The sequence below is a fragment of the Opisthocomus hoazin genome, chromosome 3 (assembly GCF_030867145.1).
Source record: "Opisthocomus hoazin isolate bOpiHoa1 chromosome 3, bOpiHoa1.hap1, whole genome shotgun sequence".
NCBI lineage: Eukaryota > Metazoa > Chordata > Aves > Opisthocomiformes > Opisthocomidae > Opisthocomus > Opisthocomus hoazin.
In genome coordinates this window covers 86,902,987-86,928,347 of record NC_134416.1, presented here as the reverse complement: position 1 = coordinate 86,928,347, position 25,361 = coordinate 86,902,987, and the positions used below count along the sequence as shown (strand labels likewise).

The window sequence follows — 25,361 nt, the reverse complement described above, 5'->3', positions numbered from 1 at the left end:
CTATAGAAAAAAGCTTGTAAGTATCAACACTGAAATTCCGTCTATATGTATTTTTTGTTACAGAGGCAATTGAATTCTGTACAAATACAAGTACTGCTTGCTACAAAATTATTCTGCTGAATAATATGGCAATTCGTTTGCTCTTCACTACACCTCTGAAACTCCACGTGCATACCTGCTTAAAAACAGCAAGAAGTGTAGCTAATAATGAAATATTCAAATTCCGTTTATTTTGTTACGTGATGCACAAATAGAATATCATTTAAGTGTGACTGATTTTATTCATCCACAGTAGTTGCTCGTCTGAAATGCTATTGAAGTTCAGTAATTGGAGCTCTGCAATACAGTGTTTGACAGGTGGTGTGGGTGGTTGTGCCATTTCCGTGATAAATCTACTTACCAGTATAACCATGAGGAAGTTGTCTTCATTCCTTGAGTACTGCAGCAGATAGATGGAAAAAGTGACAAACACAACATGAAAACGGATTTGTGTCTTGGTTCTTCATTCTTCTGCTACAATGATTGGAATTTTTAAACAGGTGCAAGAGAGAGGTTTCTTTTTACTTTTATCTGAAAAGGAGTTGCTATAAATGCTAAAATATGCTTTCAGTAACTTTTCTTACATTTTGTTTGAAGCCAAGTGTCTTACAGCATCAGTTGGAAAGCATTGCTCTTTTTAAATGAACACAAAATAGATCTTTGCTAAGATACATTTACTGTTAAAAAAAAAAAAAAATTGGAGGCTGGAGAAATGAACAGTCCTGTTGCCTCCGGGCTTACTGTTGAAACTTAGAGATGATAAAATGGTGTAATTAAAAATATACTGCATTATCCAGTTTTAATATTCTTTTTAATTCTCTTTGTGTTCTAACAGAAATCACTGATGCTGGTACTAGGGGAACCCAAGATACAATTAAGGGTGTGAAAAGAAAAAAGATTGTGACTGAAAACCATCTGAAAAAGATACCAAAATCGCCTTTGAGAAGCCCCGCTGAAGCCAAGGTTAAGCAAAATGTAGACTCTTCATCCCTAAAAGCTCTTCCGGATGCCTCTGAACACGCCACAGCACAGGATCACCTGCCCGTGCAAAATGGAAACCAGTGTACCCGGCAAAACGGGGGAGCACTTGGTAGTGAGATAAGCGTTGAAACAGCCAAATCTGAGACATCAGTGCGGACAAAGCTTTCATTGACGCATCAGCCCTTAGATTTGGGTAAACGGGCAGTGGAGGATGCTGATGCAAACCAGCTGAACTCACCAGAGAAGAAGTCTTTCTCAAACTCCTCATCAAGTAAAACAAAGACTGACGGCAATGAATGTATTAATTTTGTTGATTGCAGTACATCGTCCCCATGTACACGTACTGCATTCGATGTCTTATTAAAAGCTATGGAGCCTGAACTGAACACCTTAGCACAAGAGTGCCCCCCTTATGGGATGCAGATAGAGAAACTGAGACCAAATAAAACTGTAAGCACCTCTTCTAGCCTCACGTCCAATGCAGTGAGCGTCCAAAATCAGTCTGCTTTGTCACAGCATGAGTTTGCAGCTGGACCTCACTATTACCCGTGTACGTTAAACAATGTGCATGTAGCAGCAACAGTCAAGACTGGACAAGCACAAGGCCAATCAGCTTCTCATTCACAAGACCTTATTACTAAAACCAGTCAACAAAATCACCAGGTTGTTACGTGTCCTAGTTTTACTAGATCGGCAGTGCAACAGCAGAGTCAAGATAACTCCAGGCTCCAGCAGATATACAGCATAGCAGTAACTTCGTCTGTTGTTCACACCTCATCTTCCACTGTAACTCAGGTTTTTCCTCAAAACCAGTTAGTAGCTAGTTCATCTTCACCTTTGTCAGTTAGCACATCGAGTTCAGCACACTTGCCTATAGGTCCCGTGTATAATTCAGCCCAGATAGCATCAGTTGTAAACCATGGTGTAGAACAAATATGTAACCTCTTGAAAGACCAGAAGCCTAAAAAGCTAGGGAAATACGTCTGCGAGTATTGCAATCGGGCCTGTGCCAAGCCCAGTGTTCTCCAAAAGCACATCCGATCCCATACTGGAGAGCGACCGTATCCTTGTGTGACATGCGGGTTTTCGTTTAAAACCAAAAGCAATCTGTACAAGCACAAAAAATCTCATGCACATGCTATCAAACTTGGACTTGTCCTACAGCCAGATTCAGGTGGCCTCTTCTTATCTCATGACTCAGACAAAGCACTTAGCATTCACTCAGATGTGGAAGAAAGCGGTGAAAGTGAAGATGAAGGCACTGCTGATGAAAGACAAGATGATCAAGAACTGGAACCTGCGCAAATAGCGAAAGTCATTTCAAGTGCAGAAACGTCACGGAAAGGAAGCCCTATTCCATTAAGCAACCCAGATTGTATTCCAGGTGACTCTTCATTACACGATGCAGAACCTCAAGTAAGGGCAGCTTTACCAAAAGTGGTAGTTCATCCTGTAAATGTTTCTCCATTAAGGGCTGATAGCCCAAAAGTAACAGAACCAGCACCCGAGCTTGCTGCAGCACAGAGAAAAGGAGATATTAAAGTGACAACTCTTCAGTCAAATTTAACACATACAGCCTCATTCAAGGAGAATGACATAAAGCAACATCAGAAAGTAGAAATGGGCTTGTTAGAGGAACAGCTAGGATCCGCAGTAGGAGCGGGGCATGCTCAGCTCCAGAGACAGCAGGCAACGGATGGTTCCCAAGATCAGCAAGGAAAATGTCTTTTGAGCCCTAGGAGTTTAGGTAGTACTGATTCTGGTTATTTCTCTCGTTCTGAAAGTGCCGATCAAACGATGAGCCCACCAGCTCCTTTCGTAAGAGGATTGTTGGCCTCTGAGAAAGATCCAAATAAAAACCTGCCCTGCGTGCCACAAGCAGGTGGTGTAGCATCAGTGGTACAAACTGTTTGTGCAGAAAAAAATCTGATTCTCTCTGGCCAAATGCGACCTCCCATGGCAACAAAAACGCTGGAGGAGCGTATCTCAAAATTAATTTCTGATAATGAAGCCGTTGTGGATGACAAACAGTTAGATAGCGTGAAACCAAGAAGAACATCTCTTTCAAGAAGAGGAAGCATAGATTCACCAAAATCCTACATATTTAAGGATTCTTTCCAGTTTGATTTAAAGCCCATGGGAAGAAGAACCAGCTCAAGCTCTGACATACCAAAGTCTCCTTTCACACCCACTGAGAAATCAAAGCAAGTTTTTCTTCTTTCTGTACCGTCCCTTGACTGTTTACCTATAACACGAAGTAATTCCATGCCTACTACCAGTTACTCAGCGGTACCTCCCAATGTAATACCTCCCTCTCATCCCCTTCGAGGAAGTCAGTCATTTGATGATAAAATTGGCTCCTTATATGATGATGTTTTTGTATCGGGACCTGCTACGCCACTGAACCAAGGCGGACATCCTCGGACCCTTGTTAGACAGGCAGCGATAGAAGATTCTTCTACTGGTGAAAGCCAAGTTCTTGGACTGGTACGATCTGTAGAAGAAAGTTATCTGGGATGTAATTTATCAAATGAATCTTTGTTGCAAAGGAGCAAGTCCCTGGCACAGGGATCAAATTTAGAAAAGGCAAAGAAGTCCCCTCAGGTGCGAGGAACAATGTTTGAGTGCGAAACCTGCAGAAACAGATACAGAAAACTGGAAAATTTCGAAAACCACAAGAAATTTTATTGTTCAGAATTGCATGGACCTAAAACTAAAGCAGCAATCCGAGAGCCTGAGCATAAAACTGTTCCAAACAGTACACAGCCTCAAATTCTACACTACAGAGTCACTACTTCAACTGGCATCTGGGAGCAGACACCCCAGATAAGAAAAAGAAGGAAAATGAAAAGCGTTGGTGATGATGATGACCCTCAGCAAAACGAGACGAATATACCATCAAAGAACGCAGAAGGCCAAAGCAAGCCAGCAAATTCCTCCAGTCTGTCAAAACACAGTGCGACAGCAGCGGTAGGATCACAACAGCCAAGCAACCTTCTGCTTCAAAGCTCCCAAATTCAGCTTGTGGCTCGAGGCACAGATCAGACTACCGAGCCAAAGATGGCTCCGCTCACTGAAAAGCAGGCAAGTTCAGCTGTGCAAGAAAAGGTGGAGATGAAAAGACAAGGGACAGGCATTTCAGTAATACAGCACACCAATTCACTGAGCAGAAATAGCTCATTTGAGAAATCGGAGTCGTTTGAAAGAGTATCGCCAGTTTCTTCTCAAGACCCCAACAAGGCTGCAAAGCACCGCTCTTTGAATCCGGGTGTAATCCAAGAGGATAGACACTTGCATCTGAATGTTCCCCAGCATCATCAGCCGCTGTCATCAGAAGCACCAAGAGGGGAAGTTCAGGGAAGCCAGGTAGGTTCTAATGAGAGAAGCGCACAGCTTCAGCCATCGAGACTTGTTCGCCAGCATAACATCCAGGTTCCTGAAATACTGGTCACAGAAGAACCAGACAGGGACCAAGAAAACCAATGCAGCGATCAGGAAAAGACAGAAAGGTTTAACTGGCCACAGCGCAGCGAAACACTATCAAAATTGCCGACAGAAAAGCTTCCACCAAAGAAGAAAAGAATTCGCTTGGCTGAAATGGAGCATTCATCTGCCGAATCGAGCGTTGACTCCACGCTTTCCAGAAGCCTGAGTCGGGAGAGTAGCTTGTCTCATGCTTCAAGTTTCTCGGCTTCACTCGACAAAGATGAAGCTTTGAAGGCTGAGAACCCTTCCAAAGCAGAGCTTGTTAGTAAGTCGTCGGAGTTCCTCATGATTCCCACTGGCTCGCACGCACTGGCTGTGCCTGGGCCTCATTACCGGGAGATGAGACGTGCTGCCTCAGAGCAAATCAGCTGCACGCAGCCCTCAATGGAGGTTGTGGACTACAGGAGTAAGTCTTTCGACTGCGGAAGCATGTCTCCATCAAAACCTGCCTTGCTCGTAGAGATAGCTGCTCCAAAAGTGTCATCTGCAAATGGAGTTACTGGACATGTGCCTCTGCTAGAAAGGAGGAGGGGGCCGTTTGTAAGACAAATATCTTTAAATATTGCTCCAGAATGTCATCAACTTCAAGTTAAATCAACAACTTCATTTCAGACAGGTCACGCTATGGATGTGCCCACAGTGGCATTGCACAGTCTGCAGACCTCCGGCAAATCTTCTGTGGAGTTTCCTTCAAGTACTCAGCATTCACAGGCTCACTCCAGGCCTCACTCAGCAATTCAAAATTGTAATCCTGTTAGCCTGGCTTCGGTTCAGCAGCCTCTAGATCACATGTTGAATAATCAAGGACCGCCATCATCGACTCACCAGCCTTCCCAGACATCTACTAAAACATCAGCCCAAGGGGAACAGGTGAGCACATATGTGCTTTCTTGTCATCCCGATGAAAAAAAGGATTGTTTTGCTCCAAAGTATCAACTTCAAGTTAAAACGTTACATATAGGTCAGCCATACTCTTCTAAATTGCTAAAAAATACTTTATCAACTCACACAGTTCCAAGTCAAGTTGTGATGGACCAGAATACACCCTCCTTTGAACTGCAGACTAAACTGTCTGACATATCTAATCCATACTCTGTGCCTCCTCTAAAGCAAATTGTCCCTAATAATTGTAGCAGTCAAATACATCAGATTTCTCCTTTTGTGGTTCCCGTCCGTATTCACAGCACTATGCCATCCTATGGCTTTGCAACTGTTACACCCCTCCCTCACATTTTAGTGACCCAGGATCAGGTAAATCAATCGGTTTGCAAAACAAATGTTGTGACAGTGCCAACGGTGGAAGGCAAAACTCAGCTGCCAAAATCTCACAAAGATCATCAGGGGACTTTGCCAAATTCGTTTGAATTTGAAAATTCACTACCAGAAAGTGGAACCAGAAATTCGCTTTTGTCTAGCTCTTTGAATATTCTTCAGAAAGTGCCAGTTAGTGGACTTTTCCCTCAACAAGAAGCTACAGCTTCAAGTAAACGAATGCTTTCCCCAGCCAACAGCTTAGATATTGCCATGGAAAAACAGCAAAAACGTGTTAAAGATGAGAGTGGAGCTGCTTGCATGACAGATGCCAGACCATTGCATTCGCTGAACGTGAGATCTAATGACCCTGCTGGTAAGCAGAAGAAACCAGTCTTGGTAAGACAGGTTTGCACCACAGAGCCTATTGAAAATCACCTCTCAGATCCCGATGGTGTTGCTCAGCATGAAAAAAGCACCAAAGCTAGTACTTCAGACCTGCTGTTGCCTGACCGTCATTCATCTGACACTGGGGTTTCAGAAACCCTAAAGGAGTCACCAGAATCTGAAGACCTGAAGTCTTCAGCATCGCCAGTGTTTGGAGTTAGAAAACCATCTGAATTGTCTCCAGTGAATAACCAGAGTTCTCTTCTCAAGGCTGTAAGTAGCAGTCAAGAAAGGAGGTCCCCAAGTAATGGTAATGAGAGCAAGCACATCAATAGCCAGGGTCAAGCAAAGCCTGTAACTACACTGGCTGCGATGAATGCAGGAGAAATGCAGAGGTTGTCGTTTCCAAGTCTCAAGACGTCAACGAGTTTTACCTGGTGTTACCTCTTGAAGAGGAAACCATTGCATCTGCTACAAAATGATCAGAAAATCTCAGCCTATTCTACCTGGACCATTAGCGCCAACAATCCCAATCCGCTTGGTTTGTCGACGAAGGTAGCTCTCTCCCTCCTCAACTCAAAGCAAAAAGTTGAAAAACCACTGTACACTCAAGCAAGAACTACTCATCCCAGATCTGATATATTGGTCTATTCAAGCAAGTGGAAGAACAGCTTAACCAAGGTACTTAAGATATGCTTGATGTATACTGATCGTTTACAGAGGATTTGCTCTGGAAATTCATGCTTGTTCATATTTTAGAGAATGTAATATGCCTGACATCTGTAATGTATGTGCTTATTTATTTTAGTTATGCTGGATTAAACTGCTAAAAAGATCTTAAGTAATTCCATTAAGAAACCTGTTCATAAAGATTTATCGCTTTTCATGGAAATTAGTTCCTGGATTTAAATCTGCATGTGAAGTGCTTATTGTGGCAGGAATATGCTTGGTTATTTTTTAAATGCAAAAAGTAGAACAAAAATAGTTTTGATATCAATATTAGCTAAACAATTTTAACTTAAAAGAGGTTAATTTAAGATCATAATTGCGTATTTTGCCTTACGAGTCAGCGGGTATTTTCCGTTGTGAAAGAGTGCTCAGCCTGAACAGGTGTCCATGGATACGCTGCAAAAATATTTCTCACCATCGATGATCATCTTAACTGTGAGAGGAGCAGTGTACCGTTTCCCTTTCTCCCACCTAGATTAATCAGTGGTGTGAAATAATGTCAGAAATAGCGAAGTTTAAAATAAAATTACAGCTGCCATCAAAACACTGACAACTTCTTGGATCGATATGGCTCCAAAGACGACATTAAGTCTTGTGCAGCGGAATATACTCCAGACAGTGTTTGTGACCCACATAAAACACTGCGTCATTCCAGAGTCCGATGTGGCAGAGCAAAGCAGTCACTTGTTATTTCCTTAGCTGCCTCAGGGCTGCATGTGTGTGATCAGGGTTTCACTCACTGGACAGATGGTTTTGTTACGTAGAGGACCAAAGCTGTGTTGGTTTGCACTGGATTTGGCATTCCCTAGAAACCGAACCGCCTCTGTGAATGGGTGAAGGTGGCTCTTTGCCCTACAGTACGGGGCGAAGGTGGCTGTGTCGGTTTGATGGATGCGGTACTAGCTTTTATTGTCCCATCTAGTGAAGCTGTCAAGCCTTCTGAAGAAAGCCTCGGCGTACAGCACGGTTTCGCCCTCTTCTTTCCTCTTCGATGTATATGCCGTGTGTTTGACGCCAGACTTCACTTTGGAGCTGGCAAAAACGGGGTGTTAGCTATAGACCTCCCTTTCTTCAGAGTGCTTCAGCTGTCTAGGACGTAGAAACCTTCTTCTGGGGGGGTTAAAAGCAATCATAACTTGCCCTAATCCTGCAGTCTGCCATCAGCAAAACTTCCTGGGCATCGGGCTAGCAATCAGGGTCTGTAGGGCTGGCGGTCGCTCCAGAGGAGACAGACCACAGCCTTGGGAAAAGACATGTGTTCCTGTGGATGCTGGGTGACAGAGACTGTTGCTGTCAGAGGTCACCCTGGGATGCTTCTGTGTTTGCTTAATGTTGTGCCAAGATACAAAGTCATCAGTGGGGAAAAGAGCAATAGGATGAGAAACTCTGTGTAAGAGGAAGAAATAGTTTCAGAATTGCAGGGGAAGTCCAGAAGATATGCTGAAACTCCTCAGGCCAAACGAGCATTAGAGTTAAACTTGGTCTTCCTGAATCAGTGGGAAACTTTGCTAACATTTATATGGGAGGTCAGGACTTTGTCTGTCTTGTTTCGTACAGGCTGCTGAGTTTGTGTTGGTGCCGTAACTGAATTCAGTTGTTGGTTCCATATCAATGTGCCGCCTTTGAACGCGTATTACCTCTTTTAGCCTGCTCCCTCGTGCTCTTCATGAGATGTGGTACTTAAATAGTGCTAAATTTAAAAAAAAAAAAAAAAAAAAGAGAAAAAAGGATTCAAAGGTTTAGCTTTTTTCATTGTACGTGGTTGAGCGATTCTTTCTAAGGCAAGTCTCTCATCAGTTGTGTTGTTGACTCATGTTTGTTTTATTTTTAAAGAATTCTCTGATAACAAAGCTACTGCATACCTCTTGAAGAAATTTTGTCTACAAACAATTTCTGTTTAGAATATAAATAATGGATAATAATATTAAAATATTTTGACAGCACCCTTTTAAACACTCTAGGAGTACTTAAATGCTGTAATAGGCAGCTGTCAGGTACGTTTACAGTGTTTCTGCCACAAAAGAACCACAGTTACTAATCTTTCTTCAGTCTTTCTCGATGACATTTTGAATGAAGCGCACGAGCATGGTGGAAATGAAGAGTTCTCAAGCTCTGCTTGCGGCTGATTCGTGGGTTTTACTCAGAGCCATTATGAAGGAAGAAAGTGCAGCGCGAAAGCACCAATTAAAGTTAATTGGCATCTCAGATTGTATGAGCAAGGGACAGGATGGGAGAAATTAAAAATTTCAAAGATCTGACAGGTCCTATGACCTAACACCTCCAGATTTGTCTGCTTTCCCTTTTAATGACTCGGGCTGCGGGATTTCAGCTGCTTTCTGGGACGATGATGCTGCTGTTACAATATACCTTTGTATTACCAGTCCCCAGTTCTTCTTCCTCACAGGAGCCATGTTCAAAGAACGCAAAAACGAAATTCTTCATTTGATTCAGGCTCAGTAATTCTACTGTTTTTTCTGGTTGAGACTGAGGATGGGAAACATTGGAGGCCCTTTTGGAAATTAATGTTGCATTAAAAAAAAAACAACTCGTAGCAAAACTAAACCCGGCAAACAGATTAGCAAATAATTCTCAAAAGAAAGGTGATTGATTTCCTGCTTAAAAGCTTGGCGGTGTCCTTAGTTCCTTCAGGAACCACAGTTTAGATTGCAAGTCTCTGGAGGTTGTGTTTGCTCAAGTGGTTTGCACGTTTTAACCCCGACCTGACGGAGATCTTTAAGTGCTACTATAATCCAAGTTATAAATAATAATAAAGATACAGTGCTGCTGTGCCTCAGCTCCGCTCTCACAGTTGTAGCCCTTTCCAGAGCGATTTGGCATATTCTGCTCCTGAGGCTTTAGCTGCCAATCTTCTCACCAAGACAAAGCGACTTGCTGAGCTTCTCCTGGGTTTGCCCCATGAAAGAAGTCATGTTTACAGAGATCTCGTGCTGCTGCGTGACTGCTGCTAATCACTGCCACAAAAAAAGGCAATTCTTTCAACAATAGATGCCACGGGAAATGAAGAGCCATGTGAACAAAATGCAAACAATAAGGAACCCCGAGACTTTGTTTGCTCTTCACAACTCGCTGCTCAGAGGCAATAGGTGAAGTTGCCATGTTCCGGTGATCCAGAGAGCAAACCACAAAATGGTATTGTGAAAGAAGCTCCTGGAATGAGTACAGCACGTTAAAATGTAACAGGAGGCTCACCTGTATGAAAAAGGCTTGGTTTATCTCCCTACTCTTTTTATTTTATTGTTCTATATTTTTGCCGGTTTTCATCACCTGAAGTCATTAGGAGCCCTTTCTCAAGCCCCCACACTGATCTTGGCTCCCTGCTCTGAAGCGAGTCAGTAGTGTGTGCAGTATTCAAGGGTGAAGAGTTTTGGGCAAGAATAGGCTGAAGAATGGAAAGTTTCTCCTAACTGGAAAGCTTTCCTTTCTTGGATGATGTGCCACAACAGTCCAGCTCACCACTGGAAAGTAGTTAAGTGCAGAAGATTTTTACGTGTAAACTAGTAAAAGTTTAAAGATATTAAAAACATTTTCCTCAAGTGGCTGTGTGCCAATGGGAAAAACGTTTAATGAATGTTCTAATCTGAAATTTAGAACTTTGATGATTCAGGCTGGGAGCTTTTTTTTTTTTCCAAGGATGTTGTAAAGTACCAGAAGTATCTATTGAATTCTGGTCTCTGGGCAGCCCTAAGAGCAGGTTTTTTTCCAGTTTTATACCAGTAATTGAAGACAGTGGAGTTAAATTGGAGCAAAACGGGTAAAGTAGAAGTGAATCATGGTCCTTGTCTCTGTGGGAGAAGAGAGACAAGACTGTGTTGAAAACGGAAGGCATAAGTAATCGTGGAGAGGAACATTTTCTAGCGCTGCCGTTTGTCTACCCTTTCCACCAGGACGTGTGGGGTTTGGGGGGGATTTGGGTGAGGTACGTTAAAGGATTTCAACACAAGAAACCTGTGCTCCTTAGAGACTGGCTGCTCTTGAAAATTTATAGAGGACCCAAGTCCCTTTCAGCATCAATTTGGAATTTTCCATAAAAGCTAAAAAGATATCTTTTTTCATTGTAAGTGAGCATTTCTGTAGATTTCTGTGACAGAAACTCGGTGTTTCTATTAGAGCATCTCTGTGACAGCAGCAGTTTGCGTGTTTAAGACACTGAAACAACTGCTAAAATAGCATATAACCAGTAAATTAAAGTACATCAGTGGGAGGTAAATAGTAATTTGAGCACCCATGTTAGGCTGTCTTATGTCAGTGCACAAACATGTGTGTTAAAAAAAAGAAAGGGTGGGAGGAGAATCCAGAGGTATTTGGCCTTGTGTTAGTTTTTGCACTCTAGGTGGTTTTGTGAACATAGAATTTATTGTAATGCTGTTTCACTGTAGTTTGGATAACAAAGTGGGCCAAATACTTCTGGAATCTTTCTTCTTGCTTTGTCTTTTCACTCCTGAAAATTAAATGTGGAAAGAATACTTAGTATTTAGGACTGAAAGATCAAGCACGTCAAGATTGCATTATTCCAGCTGCTGGGAATATTTATGTCATATTTGGTTTATTGCATGTGTTCTGTATTTTCCACTACTCTCTTCTTGTTAAATTACAAATGTCACCTTGTTACTCTTTGTTTGCAGTGGAAACAAAAGCAATTCATGTGTCAGGTAGTGTATAGGAACTACAACGAGGCTGAGTTGCAATTACTGGAGTAGGCTCCGCTTCTGATACTTCTCATCCAGAACATCATCTCCTTTCACCTTGTGTGAATGCTGTTAAAACATGCAGGGTGAAATTTCTTTCTTCCTACATGCAGTCGGAGCTGTCATGTATGCTTTGGTAGAACTGCTCAGATATTTGGAAATCCAGCCCAAATCAATCGGAGGGCTGCATGGAAGTATACGGATTGTAGTAGTACTTGCAGCCTCTGCAGATTCCTGCGGCTTTGACTTGAATAGGGAGATGCTTTTTCTCAGATCTGTGTTAATTCCTCATCAGCCATATTACTCACCAGGTGGGAAGTAAGGGCGGTGGCGGAGACTGCAGGGAGGACGGTGGGCAAGGGCCGGGTGCCAGAATGATGTCACCCTTCAGTATATGTAACGACCAGTGTCATTCATCAGTCATTTTAAGTCAGCCACTGAAGTCATTCCTCTTGCCAAGAATTTGCAAGCTTACAGCATTATATTTTATAATGAATAGAAAACATAAGGCCAAACTTTCTTTTTTCCTCTCATCATTTTATTCGCTTATCAATATGAGCAAATGTGGTAAGTGTGCCAGCTATGTGGGTAGCACAGTTTATAAATACAGCAGTAATAATTGCTGGCTAATTGGATCATTCCTTCGTTGTTGCCCATTTTATAAATATCCTAGACTTGGAAGGAGTAGATTTTAATTGGCAAATGTTGGGGGAACTCATCCTCCTTAAAAAAAAAAAAGTTCCTTAATTAATAATCAGGGGAAATGGAGAAACGTATTTTTGTTCTGCTAGACAACTGGTACACTTTCACTTGTAATTTCGTCTGGCAGTGGGAATTTTAACTGTGGAGTCCAGCTTTGGAAGGGTTCCCGAGCCCCAGTTAATAACCTCACCAAACTGGGAATGGTCAATTTCCATGCTGAAACAGGTGTATTTTTTGAGAAATATTAGCAATCAGAAATGTTACCTGTTCCTATCTTCCCTCAGTACACCCCTCCTTCCCACCCTTCTCCTCTTCACTGTGCCGTGGGAAGCCACGAGGCACTGCTGGTGAGTGAGTCGGCGGGTGAGACCCGAGCCCTGCGGCCATGCGATGGAGAGCCGTCAGGGAAGCCCTCCCCTGCCCTGCTGTGGTAGGCACCGGGCAGCTAGAGCTGGGGGTGTCCTGCTAAAACATCAAGACTTGAGCAGCGGGGAAAAAGCACGGAGATGGGTATCTGGCTGTGCACTAAAGTTTCCTCCACTTTGTCGGATTGTGGGGTGCAGTGTATTGTACAACTGCACAGCCCCGCGTCTCTGCGGTCCAGGTGCCACATCGAGGGCAGAGGAGCAAAGCTGTAGCTGTTCAGGAACCAGCTGGGTTTTCCTGTAAGCATCTTTTCTCTGTAGAAGGCTGCCTGTGAGCTGGGACGTGTCACCTTCACCTTCCCTGAAGAAGGAAGAGGCATCTCCTACTGCAGATTCAAAGCACTCCTGGTTTCCTACAGTGTCATAATCTCCATCTCGACTTGCCAGTCCACAAATAGTCAATGCATAGCAGAGAAGTTTCGCAAAAGATCTTTTTTGTTTCATCTATCTTAACATTTTTTAAAAATCCGTTATTATAATTGTGGCTTTTATGATGCTTTTATTCATCATAACTTACAGGTTTGAATGGCATATAAAAGGTACTAATTTTAATGATATGCATATCTTATTTTCTTTCAGCGAGCATTAAATAGAAAAAAAATGAATGCAACTGAATTCAGCAATAAGGAAAACTCTGAATCAAGCACCGAGCAGGATAAAGAAAATTCCTTTGTCAAAACTGAACCAAGAAGAGTTAAAATATTTGACGGAGGGCAAGTATTGTGCTTTGTATATTTGATATCATTGGGAAGATATTTTTTCGTTGATTCTAGACTTTGCAAAGATGTTGCTTCCTGCTTGATTTATTTTAAACAACAGTTTCCATACTGTGGTCTGTGAATGTTGGTTTACGTTTCCAAGAAAAATGGAAAGTCATCAGAAACATGGAGCCATGAGAGTTTTTTTTCCAAAGGCCAAACATTAATCAGCAGTAAGGCAGCTAGATACAGCCATAGATGTAAATTATTTTCCTACATTTCTCTTACGTGATAAATAATGCCTATTCTACAATAAAGTCATATAACTGTAGCCAGAGAGGATGCAGTCCAGGGGCTAAGCAGCAGTCTGCCATACAGTCTCTGCCTGGCAGTTTGCTGTGGTACACACAGCCTGGAGAACTCCTGATTTGAAAAGTGCCATGGAAATATTTACTGAGAGTCCTCGTCCGTGCACTGCAATACTGTAAATTGGTTGCCTGGTATGAGTAACAGTTGCTTCAGCCACCGTGTTGTGCCATGAACAACATCTTACAAAACAGATTTTTTTAGTAGGAAAGTGCCAGTGACACTTCTAAAAATTTTGAGGACAAATGGTGCATATTTTACTATTCCAGTAATTGGCTGTGGGCTCTAGGACTTTCCATTTATTGGTTCTCGGTTTGAGTCCAGTCTAGGCCAGCCGTTAAGCCATTACCAGCTGCCCAGGTAAAACGCTGCTACGTGTCTGTGCTGGGATCCAAACGCTGCGGGGACAGGGCCACAAAAGCCAAGCACAGCCTTTGGCGTCCTTGAGCAGAGACACGAAGGGCGTAATTGAATCTGAATGACTTTTTCCATCTAGAGACAGCCCCAGTCAGCCGAGTCCAGAGCACACTGATAGGGAATTTTAAAGGCTTGCCCATTGTCGTAACTAATGTTGTTCCTTTTCTGCATCCAACGCAGAGCCTCCAAGATGCTCTTTTAGAGCTTCCTCATGGTGCCCAAACCCGCTTCCAAGAACTGACACTTTTAAAAAGTATGTTCCTGTGTTGCGAAGAGGAAATTTGAAATCTCTAAATGCTTAGTATCGAACGGTACCTTTATTAAAAAAGATAAGGCCATTATTCCTAAACAAGTCCGTGATTACCTAGTGAAAAATCTAGACATGAGTTTAACAAATAAATGCAGAAGTTGAGCAGAAAAAGAGCATGATTGGTTTTGTCAGTCATTCATTTTCACCTATTATGTTATTTTTAAAATACTGGAATTAGGGTTCCTAACTAGAATCATTTTCCCGTTACAACTAATTGCCTTACTCTTATGGTACCGTTACTAGGTACAAGTCAAATGAGGACTATGTGTATGTTCGGGGGAGAGGGAGAGGGAAGTATATCTGTGAAGAATGTGGAATACGTTGCAAGAAGCCCAGCATGCTGAAGAAGCATATTCGCACACATACAGATGTCCGTCCTTACCACTGCAACTACTGCAACTTTTCCTTCAAAACAAAAGGTAGGGGTACTTCCCTGGGTACATTTCTCACCTTTTTTCTTTCTGCTCTAAAGTATAATTCTTTTCTTCTCACATGTGGCTGTTCATAAGCTAATGAACTTGCCTCTCTCTGGAGTGGTATTGTCTAATGCTTTGAATATTTGTAGTTTCTGATTTCCTTCTTTTCCTTTGTGTTCTGTGTGTTTATTCAAATAATCACATCTTTATATGAATGAACTGGGTGGCATACCACGGTAGGTGAGAAGTTGGCCTGGGAGAGGGAAGTCAGAACACGGGGAACACAGAATTTCAAGTCCCTAGTTGTGATCTTTTGGAGGTGTGACATTGACATACATTGTAGTCCTATTGGCACTCAACTAATTGCTCCAGGAAAGAAAGGGACCTTATTAAATTGCTATATTAAAATGGTTTTTATACCCTTGAAGGACAGGAATCACTTTCCATTTGACCTTTTAAGACCCAAAGATGGATGCCTACATTTAAAGCCTGTTGACAGCAGATACTTAAATGCATTCTAGTTTAAGCAGGCAATATATTAAACAGTGGTAGATCCAGGACGCAAAAGAAGTGAAACAGACTGGAGAAGTTCACAACCAAAATACTGTCAGCGAAAAAATTCTAAGCAGTAAAATCTTTCTTGGCTTTGAACATCATTTTGCAATGATCCCCCCCAGCGGTAAACTCAGAAACATTTGTGGTTTTAGTGGGTTCGGGACTACTCAGCAGTTTTGTGGAAAACTTCCAGGAAATAACCTAGTGCTGCAGAAAATAGGATGGATAGTCTTGACGTGTCAAAACCTGTCGCAGCATCCTGACACACTAGGTCATCATGTTGCCTGTAAGAAGAAATGCCGGAGTGTGAACCCAATGAATTCTGATGCTGGTTTTTACAGAGTAGGCGTGCTGGGCAAGTTCAAGTAATTGAGTTCTGCCCGGTGGAAGTTCTCCCTGGTTTCAGTTATGGCAGATATTTGTATTCGCTTCCTCTTCTGCAGCTGCTATGCCCGGCTGTTGCCATCACTGCTGGCAGTCAGTCACGCAGTTGGGTGCTTGATGTTTGCTGAACCACTCTTCATGGCAGGACAGCATAGCGAGTAACTTCGTGCAGTATGTAAAGTTGGGAAATTTGCTCTTTGCAAGTCAATATAGTCATGTGGCTTTGTAAAAATTATTTCAAAATTTGGGGTGAGTTCCTAGCTTCGTTTTGAATAAAGTACTCCATAAAGTACTCCATAACCATAGAAGAGTCACCATTTCCCCCACTGTAGTTTCTCCCATTGAAATATCTCAAAGCAAGTTTCTGAGAGACAACAGGAGGTTTAAGTATAAAGTAAGCAGTTACTTGTAATAAGATACATTTCATAGATACCATAATTTACAGAATATGTTTGTGCTCTGATTTTGAATAAAATTAATCTGTTTGTTTAGGTTGACAGTCAGAATGATTACACTAAAAGTAGAATCCATCAAATACTGAAAGAGCTGCAAGATATGAACTTCGCTTTCACGTGATAGGTTTCTGTCAACATGACTTTGGAGACTGAATCAGCCTTTTTTATACTTCACCATAAACAAAAGAGGGATCTTCTACACCAATGCAAAAATACGTAATCATCTAGAATTTCCATCCTATTCTGTCTTACCTCAATAAAGAACTTCATTAAATGTAGCCAGGGAGCTGGTAGCATTCAGGTTGGTGAATGTGCCACAGCCCTTGACAGCTTGCATTGAGGGGCAAGGTTTTACTAAGTGTGAAATCAAATTATACAGATGGTTATAAATGTAGCTGAATAAGACATAGACGTGTTGAGTGTATATTTGTATAGATTTGTATAGTCACAGAGCAGTTAATTTTTTTCTTTTTTTCTTAAGGAAATTTAACAAAACATATGAAGTCAAAGGCACATAGCAAGAAATGCATGGACTTGGGAGTCTCAGTAGGCTTAATAGATGACCAGGACGGAGAAGAAGAATTTGGTAAGAAATTAAAATCATCTTTCTTTACTGCACTTTTGTATTCATTTTGTCATCCCACTTTCTTATGCTTTCTTTTCCAAAGCTTTTAAATTATTCTACAGGGAAACGATACAGAAATAAAAATCTTAGAAGCTAGTCCAATCGAGTAAGAAATACTGGAAAAACCTTCACTAAAAGAAAAGATAAGCATATGTTAAAGACAAATCGCTGCTGAATTCTTCACAAAGTGTTACGCAGTTTAACTTTACCGATTTCACAGATAAATATGACAAGACTGAAAATACCAGAAAAACAGCTATTTGCCATAAAAAAAAGATAGTCAAATGTCGTGTTTCTTTGAGAATAGTTGTGTGTGAAATTGTCAAAAGTTTTGAGATTCACATTTCATAAAGTTTGTGTCACTAACATGCCACCCAAATCACAAATATGTTGCTGAGTGCTTTGTGAGGAGGCTAATCAAGCGGCTAATCATCTTCCAGTGTAGAGTTCTGTCCTCCTTCACAAATAATTGGGCATAAATCAGCAGATAGAGATCTGAAATTACGAACATTATTCATCTTGACCTGCTCTGCTTCTCCATTAGTGATGAGAGTGTTATCAAAATGAATGTATTTGCTAACAATTGGAATTCTGCACTTCCCACATCCCGAGACGGCTCGGCTGAAGAGAAGAGGTCGAGGACAGTCAAAGAGGGCCATACTGGGTTTGTGTGGGTTTGCTCAGCTTGATGAGAAAGATGTAACTGCACCAGACACAGTGAGACAGAGGACAGGATTGCGCAGTAGGACTGTTCCAGATCTCGATGTGTCTCAGTGCAGTGGTAGCGTTTTCTCCTTGCTCCCATTTCTCAGCAGGGAGATGAGTCCTGTTGCCTCGCCTTGTTGTATTTTTCTTCTTTCAGTGGAATAGTTTATTAGATTGCGGATGGGGTTCTGAGAAAAGAAAGCAGTGGGGATCTTTATTTAAACAGTAAAGGGCAAGAAAGATGAATGCACCTGCTCCCATATGACAACCGCTAGCAGAATAAGCGAATCAGCTTGAATCTAATTCTAAATAATGCTGGGAATATGACTCAGCTGGTATGATTCAGTAGTGCGCTAGGTGCAAAGAAACCTGCCTTTTGCCTTTTTTGGCATTCTGAGATACATTTCTTTTTGGTAACCTAAAAACATGTCCCCCTTTGCAATGGAGGTACCAAACAAGTAACACAGAAGATAAGCAGCAGCACAGATTACCGTCCCTTTCTCACAGAGGAACAGTTTTCATCAACACTCTCAGCCTTCACATGACAGAAAAATCATCACTACTTTTTTAAGCAATGATCTGTAGCTTTTGACATTTAGTTTTATAAATGACAGCTGAACGGGTATTTCCATTTACTAGGAACTGAAAACATTTTATTGATTGATAAATCGATATTCACAGTTGCATACATTAAAAACTGCATTTGTGGTCATATTATAAAGGGAAATGTTTCAATTGCTAACAGAATTATCAGTAACACCCAGTAGAAGAAAGTCATTTCAAACATTTGTTGAAAGATAGCTTTTCTTTGGCTCTAAGACTATTTAACAGAGAGAGAGAGAGAGAGTCTCTTTCTACATATCATCTACAGGTGTATGTAACCATAGTATATTATATATTCCCTGAAATACGTCCTTTGTTTCAGCACAGTAATTATTTAACAAAATAAAAACTCTATTCTGGAAAAAAAGCAAGACAAACATTCAGCAGGATTTGCCACGTAATCCATGAAATTGTTGCAGAAATTTAATTCTAAGACTGCATTGGTTTTTTTGTGTGGTTGCCTCACACACACACACACACACCCTCCCCCCAAATAGAGCAGCTAACACTTCTTTATTGAAGTAAGAACCCCAAAACAAAAAAAACAACTTGGTGATAAAATCCTTGTCTTCTCTAAATGATCTGGCTCAGGTACCCTTCGCAAAGCCAGCTGTGCATCACAAAGCTCAGCACAGAAGTCCCATCCAAGAAGCAGGGTAATTAAGCTGGTGATAAACACGAGTTTGCTGCAGCTGAACCAGTCCAGCCTCTCGGGTGACTCCAGAACACAGGGCATTTAAAATTATCCATGTAAACTCCATTAGTAACTGTACACTTTAAAAATGCGATTTCTTCTCTCGGCTCACCTAGCCACACTTGAAGGTATTTCTCATGATAATTCAGAAACTTGCTTGTTGGTGCATTTTTAAGGCAAAGAGTCAGGAGGGGAAAAAAAAGTATGAAGTATTTGCATATGTGCTTTTTCAAATGTAGGCTGTTCTATTGCCCTCTCTAAAATCCTGTACATGCTAATTTTTTGGCGATATTTGAATGTGATTGAATATATTTCTTTTTGTGAGGTGTCTAGGCAGTCTCCGTTACCAAAGTGGCTTCGACCAGCTCTTGGCTGCCCTTTCCCAGGGCGGTGCAGCAGAGCTCGCGCTGGGGGCAGCACCCCTTGTGCCGGGTCTGGGCTCTGGGGACAGCCAACACGTCACCCACAAAGGACGGCCTGATGGGCCTGGGGTGTTGAGCTGCGCTCGAGGTGTTACGTCTTTGACCCTTTTGTCCCTCCTCCGTCTGGTGTGCAGTGGTGGTGGATTTGCGTTGCGTATCCTTGTGGTGCTTTAAAAAAAGTCGTCTTCAAACGTGTGCGTTTTTTACTTCAGGAGTTGCGTGGTTGTTAAAAATGACCTCTCTCATGGAGCCAGTGGTCTGCCCAGTCCCGTCTCTTTCCTCAGTTGGAAGGCAAGCTGATATGCTGTAGAGGCAGGTGTGGAAAATCTGATAAGAAATAATTATGGCCTGAGAAAAAAATTTCTTTGTCCGTAGGCCATGCGAGATTGGCCTGGTTCCTGACCCATAGAATGTCTATCTGTCTCTGACTAATTTGTTATCTGAACATTTGGAATACTGATTACTCTTACAGAAATAAAAACATCTACACCTTCGCTTAAAATGACTAAGCTGTATGTCTTCCATCGGAATTTGAATCAGAGAATTAGCCAGAAATTTAAGAAACCCACCAACTTTTTCTTTACTAAGGAATTTGCTGCTTCTATTTTTTTGTATTATTTTAGAGCGTAGACAATCACAATTACACGACTATATCATTTATTTTTAAAATTCATAGGACAAGTCAGCTTTGACCTAATAGCAGTACAGATTAATAGTACACGCAGATGGAATAAGGACTGCAAAATTGTGCACAATCCTGAATGCAGGCACACGCGCGTGCACAGGCATGCACACACAGCGCCTGTTTTTTCAGTAATCTGAGAAGCTGAAATTTTGTTGTGCTGTAGCATCTAGGGAAAAAAGAAAGAGATGCTCTCTGGCTGACTGAGACTGTATGGGATCAGAGCTTTTAACAGCATTCTTTGTATTGGGACATGTCATCATTTGGGTATTAGTAAATACTTTCTGGCCTGGCTTTTTGTATTCAAAACCATTCTCTCATCCATTTATCTTTCATCTTCTGCACTGTGGAATGTTCTTGTCACCAAAATACAGGGTTACAATGTAAGGAATGTTAATATCTGACTTAAATTGTCAGGCGAGGTGAACTGTTTAGTGTGACAGACTGCAACTGGGGATATCCTCTTTAGCCAAGTTAACCCAACATTTTGCTATGCAGTCTTAAAAACAATGATAATATGTCTTCAAATTAAAACAGTTATCAGCTTAAACCTGTAATATTTCATATGTAATCTAATGTATGAATGGAATGGTACGCCTGAGTCAACTTGCACAAGATAGTTATTTAATAATGAAATCAGCAGATGGGCAGAACTTATTTAAATGGTCTCTGCGGAGAAATTTTATCCCAAAATAATCATTACGTTACCAGCGAAAAGACCTAATTGTAAGTTTCAGATATGTATTTTTATATATAACTGTGCACACACAGATATATAGAAAACCACTTTCATTTTCTGCAGTATTATAAAAACTCTTCTACAGATACAATCGTTCTAAGTTAATTAACTATATATTACTTATAGCAGATATTAAGTGAGTTTCCATGTCTCTTCATTAGCTTAATCATGACTCAGTCTGTGTTTTCACTGCACCTATATTTAAGGAGTAAAAATAAATGCAAATCCTTGCAATAATATCCTCCTTTTGCAAATGAAGTGGAAGGCTGGTTCTGTATAACTTATGTGAAATACATTTTCTTTTTTTTCATATTTTTTTTTTAGTATCAGTGTCTGATCTTCAACCAGATGCATATTCAGCATGCTGGAGCCCTACACCTACAGCCTGGGAATGGAGTAGCTAATGCTAGGGTTCATTTACAATGCCCAGGTTATCCAGGAAGGCTTAGGTGTACATAATCTCTTTACAGAAACAGATGTTACGCTTCCTTTTTTGGTTAGTTTTATTTTGTTACTTTCCATACTCTTAGGAATGACATTCAAAAGCCCACAGGTTTTTTTTCTCGTTTCTGAGGAGCACTGGCTATTACCAGTCTGAATTTAACCCAGTAGATGTCACTGTGAGTCCTGTTTGATGGTGATGAACAGTGGACAGTAGCTGAAGCAAGAATGAAATCAGTCAAGTAAAGCCCATGGACAGACTTAGAAAGACAAGGAGGCAGCAAGTTTGGGTATGGATGCTGGCATTGTTTCACAGTACTATGTTTACCCTTACTTTCTGAAATTTGTTCCAAGACTAATACAACAGGTAAAAGGCAAGTCAAAGCTTGTAGTTGTTGAGAAAAATACAGAGTGCATTGATGACTTGATTACTTTCAAGTTTATGATAATATGGTGACATATTGAAAAATTCTTCCACCTCTGTTGCTGTAGTATATAGCTTTTTCTGCAGTTTGGTGGAAGAATATATAATATAGAACACACACTTTATTATTAAATGCTTTTGTGTAGATACTAATCCATAACTGAAGATAATTCCACAGTTTGAGGTGAGAAACGCTGCTTTGAATTACTCAGGTGGTAAAAGCCAATAAATTTAGTAAGTTCAAATTTAGGTGGGAATAGTGAGCATACCAACAGATACTTAGTAAGATATGTCTTTAATCTGTATAAGTAGAGCTAATAGCAATACCCGTAGTTATCTGTGTAACTGTCCATTTGCTTAGGGATGTGTAAAACTTCAGCAGTCTGGACTTACATTTTGAAGTCTTTGTTGTCTTCCTGCCAGTGAAAGAATGAAAATGAACATTTTGCTCTTTATGTGAAAATCTACCTAAATATGATTCAGTTATAAGCAAATACCATTCAGTTATAAGCCATTGAACTTGATCCCTGGGTGTGGTGCAGAAATTGCTATCTGTAGCGGGGCCTGGTAAGTCCGGTCATGTGATGGACTAATTTGGTGATAATGTCCCAGTTAAAAGCTGTAAGTTGAGATTCTGAAGAACCTTTCTTTTGGTACTTTGCAGTATGACGATAATTAGATAACCATTGTTAAAACCATGTACAGTAAGGATTCCTGTAGGAAAAAAACTTTAAAAGAACTTTAAAATACACAGAGAGACCTGTTTCAGTTACTTAATTCATAGCATCCAAACTGGAAAAAGCAGTTCATGGACTTACCAGCCCCAGGCGCTTCACTAATGGACATATTAGCGTGCTGAGAAGTCCAGCTAATACTATTGTGCTAAAGAATTTGAAGCTTTTTCTTTCCCTGCTCTGGGGTAAAATGTCAGTACCACAGAGCCTTCCCCAACAAGTTCATCAACACCACAAATGTGAGACAGAGCTCATTAACTAAGGACTGACAACAAAATAAATGAAGGACCAAGATGTTTTTCGCCTATGATTTGTATAAACTTCCTTCAATACATAGGATTAAACCCTTAATTTTATTAAATATAAGTATAGCTGGCATGCAAGCAAAATCCCCAATAAAAAGTTGTGTCCATATTTCTGTTACGCCTTTATTTCCAGCTGTTCCTGATTTTTGCGGAGTTCATAATCTGTAGCCAAAAGTTCCACGTTCTCCCGTAAAGTCCAGGAAGAAGAAAGAGTCTTGCTAAGGGTTTAAAAGAAAAGATGACAGCAGTTGAGAGAGGATGAGAGACATTCCTTACTCTTCCAAAAACACTCTTTATCAACAATTGAGGCAGTAATTTCTTTTTCTCAAGCAGTCTTTCTGTTGAAACGGTGAGAGTTACAAATTTGAAAGAGAAGTAGCATTCATAAAGCAGAACAGCCTTCACTTAGTAGTGTGAAACTTTGTTCCTGTTTTCTTTTTTCTCAAAACCTGTGAACTTTTATGCCAAAAGCCATTTCCCCATATGCTAGTGGCCTTTAAATTTATGACGCATCCTTCATTCTAAAATATCCCACACTGCTTTACAACCTCATACGAAGTTAAAACACAGAAGTCATTTTGTTCCCTTTGGAAATTGAGTCGGTTCTAGTTATATATATCAGCTACATAAGCATATGGTTATAATTGTGCATGTTTTAAGATAGGAAGCGAAGAATTAATTTTTCCCCAATTAAAACTGTAAGGGAACTTGAGTAGGCAGCGTGCCATTACTAAGATGGATTGGGGCCAATACTACTTGGTTAACCAGACGGTGCTTGGAAAAAGAGTCTTTCACCGCAAGGAGTGGTCAGAGCCTCAGCTCGGTGCCCCGTTCGGAGAAGACCCGTAACCTGCCTGGGCCTTCCACCGCTCAGAACTCCCACATCAGGTCCTCTCACAGCTCCGCTGATGCGTTAGGCATCGCTCGTTATGAAAGCTCAGGCTCCTCTTCTTTCAGGAAACACGGGCGCAGGTGTAAAAGCCAGAGCAGAGCGTTCCTTTTGTGCGCTGCCAGAGCAAGCACGTCAGCGAGTGGGGGGTTTTTTCATCTGATGCTTCGAAGCAGTGTGGGAGTAAGGGAACTACATTCATCGCTGTCGCCTCGCCTACACTGCAGGCTCTGGCTCCAGGTAACCACACTTAAATAAAAGCTGGCAAACTCACAAGGGGTGGAGGCAAACAGGGAAACAATAGAGGGAAATGATAGCCCACGGACCCCTGACTGTAAGGAATCGGTGTCCCACACACGGTTCCCCTTTCGCTTTCCCTGCTTTTATGCTAGAAAGCTGAGATGTATGCAGAAAATTTCTACATAAGCAGCATTTGCTAGTAAATCCTGTAGCGTTTTGAAATATTGATTTGAAAGAAGATAGTTTCTTCTTATAAATCAGGGCATTGTTGGAGCATATGTTTTCCTTGCATTACAAATGTGACAAGTCAGTCTAATCACTTCAAGTAGTTTCTCCTGCCAGTGGAGAGTCATTTGTGATTGACGTCAGCTTTCATAGGAAATGTGGCTCATGTGGAGAGAGGGAGAAGAAAAGAAAAGAAACCGTAGGATTTCCAAGAGAATAGTGATGTGATGTCGGTAAACAGACCAGAGTTAAGAGAGAGTCCGGACTCAAACCAGAGACTGTGCGATGCCCCATGCATTACTTAGAGATGCAGGAGATGCACGGGTCACCCTGAAGGTGTAACACATGGAGAAGTCTCTCAGATCTGTTACAGAGGCACTGAGGGAAGTGATTTCCATTCTGAAATGAAACATATGTAGAGGTTCTAACATTTTAGGTTTGTTTGCTTTGCAAATTAATGATGAAGAAACACTGTGTGAAGAAATGACAGAAGTATAGAGGGAAAAAAAATGTTGAATAACTCCATGTGGTTTTGTTAATAATATTTTTAACAATCCAACTTGCCATATTTTTGGAATGGACCTCACTGAATTAATTTTTCCACTAAAATGTAATTTCTTTTCTAAACAGCTTTGTCTGTGGATGAGAATTATAAATGAAGACTATTTAAAATTCTAAACCATATATTTGTTAGCATTGTTCCAATGACCTGGAGGATTTGGGGTATTTTTAATAACATTTCAGTTTCGTGCCTGCTGTAGTAAATGTAGAAAATCTATAGTTTCTATATTTAGTTAATGTACAAATTAGCATATAGGCAAAGAGGGGCAAAATCATTACAGAGGTTTTTTTTCAAAGAAGCTATTAGTCTCGTTCCTAATTGCACTGCTCATTTGAAACCATAAAGGCTTATAATGGTGGGTAACTTATTGAGAGGTAGCTCAATTAAACCCATTTATTTCACCTGGAGCTCAAGATGCTTATTTTGGTTTTGGTAATGTAGCAGCCTAAAGCATTGGTAGTACATTCAAATTATTTTAAGGGTCTGATTTTTTTCAGAATCATTTATTCTGATGGTGGGTTGCTGTGTAGATTTCCTTAGAACAGGATCTCTCAGATTTTAACTAACCGGCCATTATTGGTTTTGCAGAGCCAAATGATTTTTATGCTGATACTTTTTTTTGAGAGCTCAGCAGACAGACCTTTAAATTAATATAAAATATTAGTGCATCCAAAGCATTTTGTCTTTTATAAAATATGATCCCAGACAGTCTGGCTTGGAATCAGATACAGCAGATGGGGTTTTCTGTCTCTTTACTAAAGATG

The 25,361-nt window shown here is 41.0% G+C and overlaps 1 protein-coding gene across 9 annotated transcripts in view; it reads left to right on the top strand.

The window, feature by feature from the left end:
* The window catches only part of HIVEP1 (HIVEP zinc finger 1), a 122,902-nt gene that overhangs the window by 84,326 nt on the left and 13,215 nt on the right, over positions 1-25,361 (top strand). For all 9 annotated transcript variants that reach the window (XR_012763510.1, XR_012763512.1, XR_012763511.1 and 6 more), the window contains 4 exons: positions 875-6,825; positions 13,286-13,419; positions 14,741-14,916; positions 16,789-16,893. Coding sequence is in view for 6 of the 9 variants with exons in the window: in XM_075416928.1 (XP_075273043.1) it covers positions 875-6,825; positions 13,286-13,419; positions 14,741-14,916; positions 16,789-16,893 (6,366 nt within the window). In the remaining 3 variants the exon portion in view is untranslated. The remainder of the gene's footprint in view (positions 1-874; positions 6,826-13,285; positions 13,420-14,740; positions 14,917-16,788; positions 16,894-25,361) is intronic.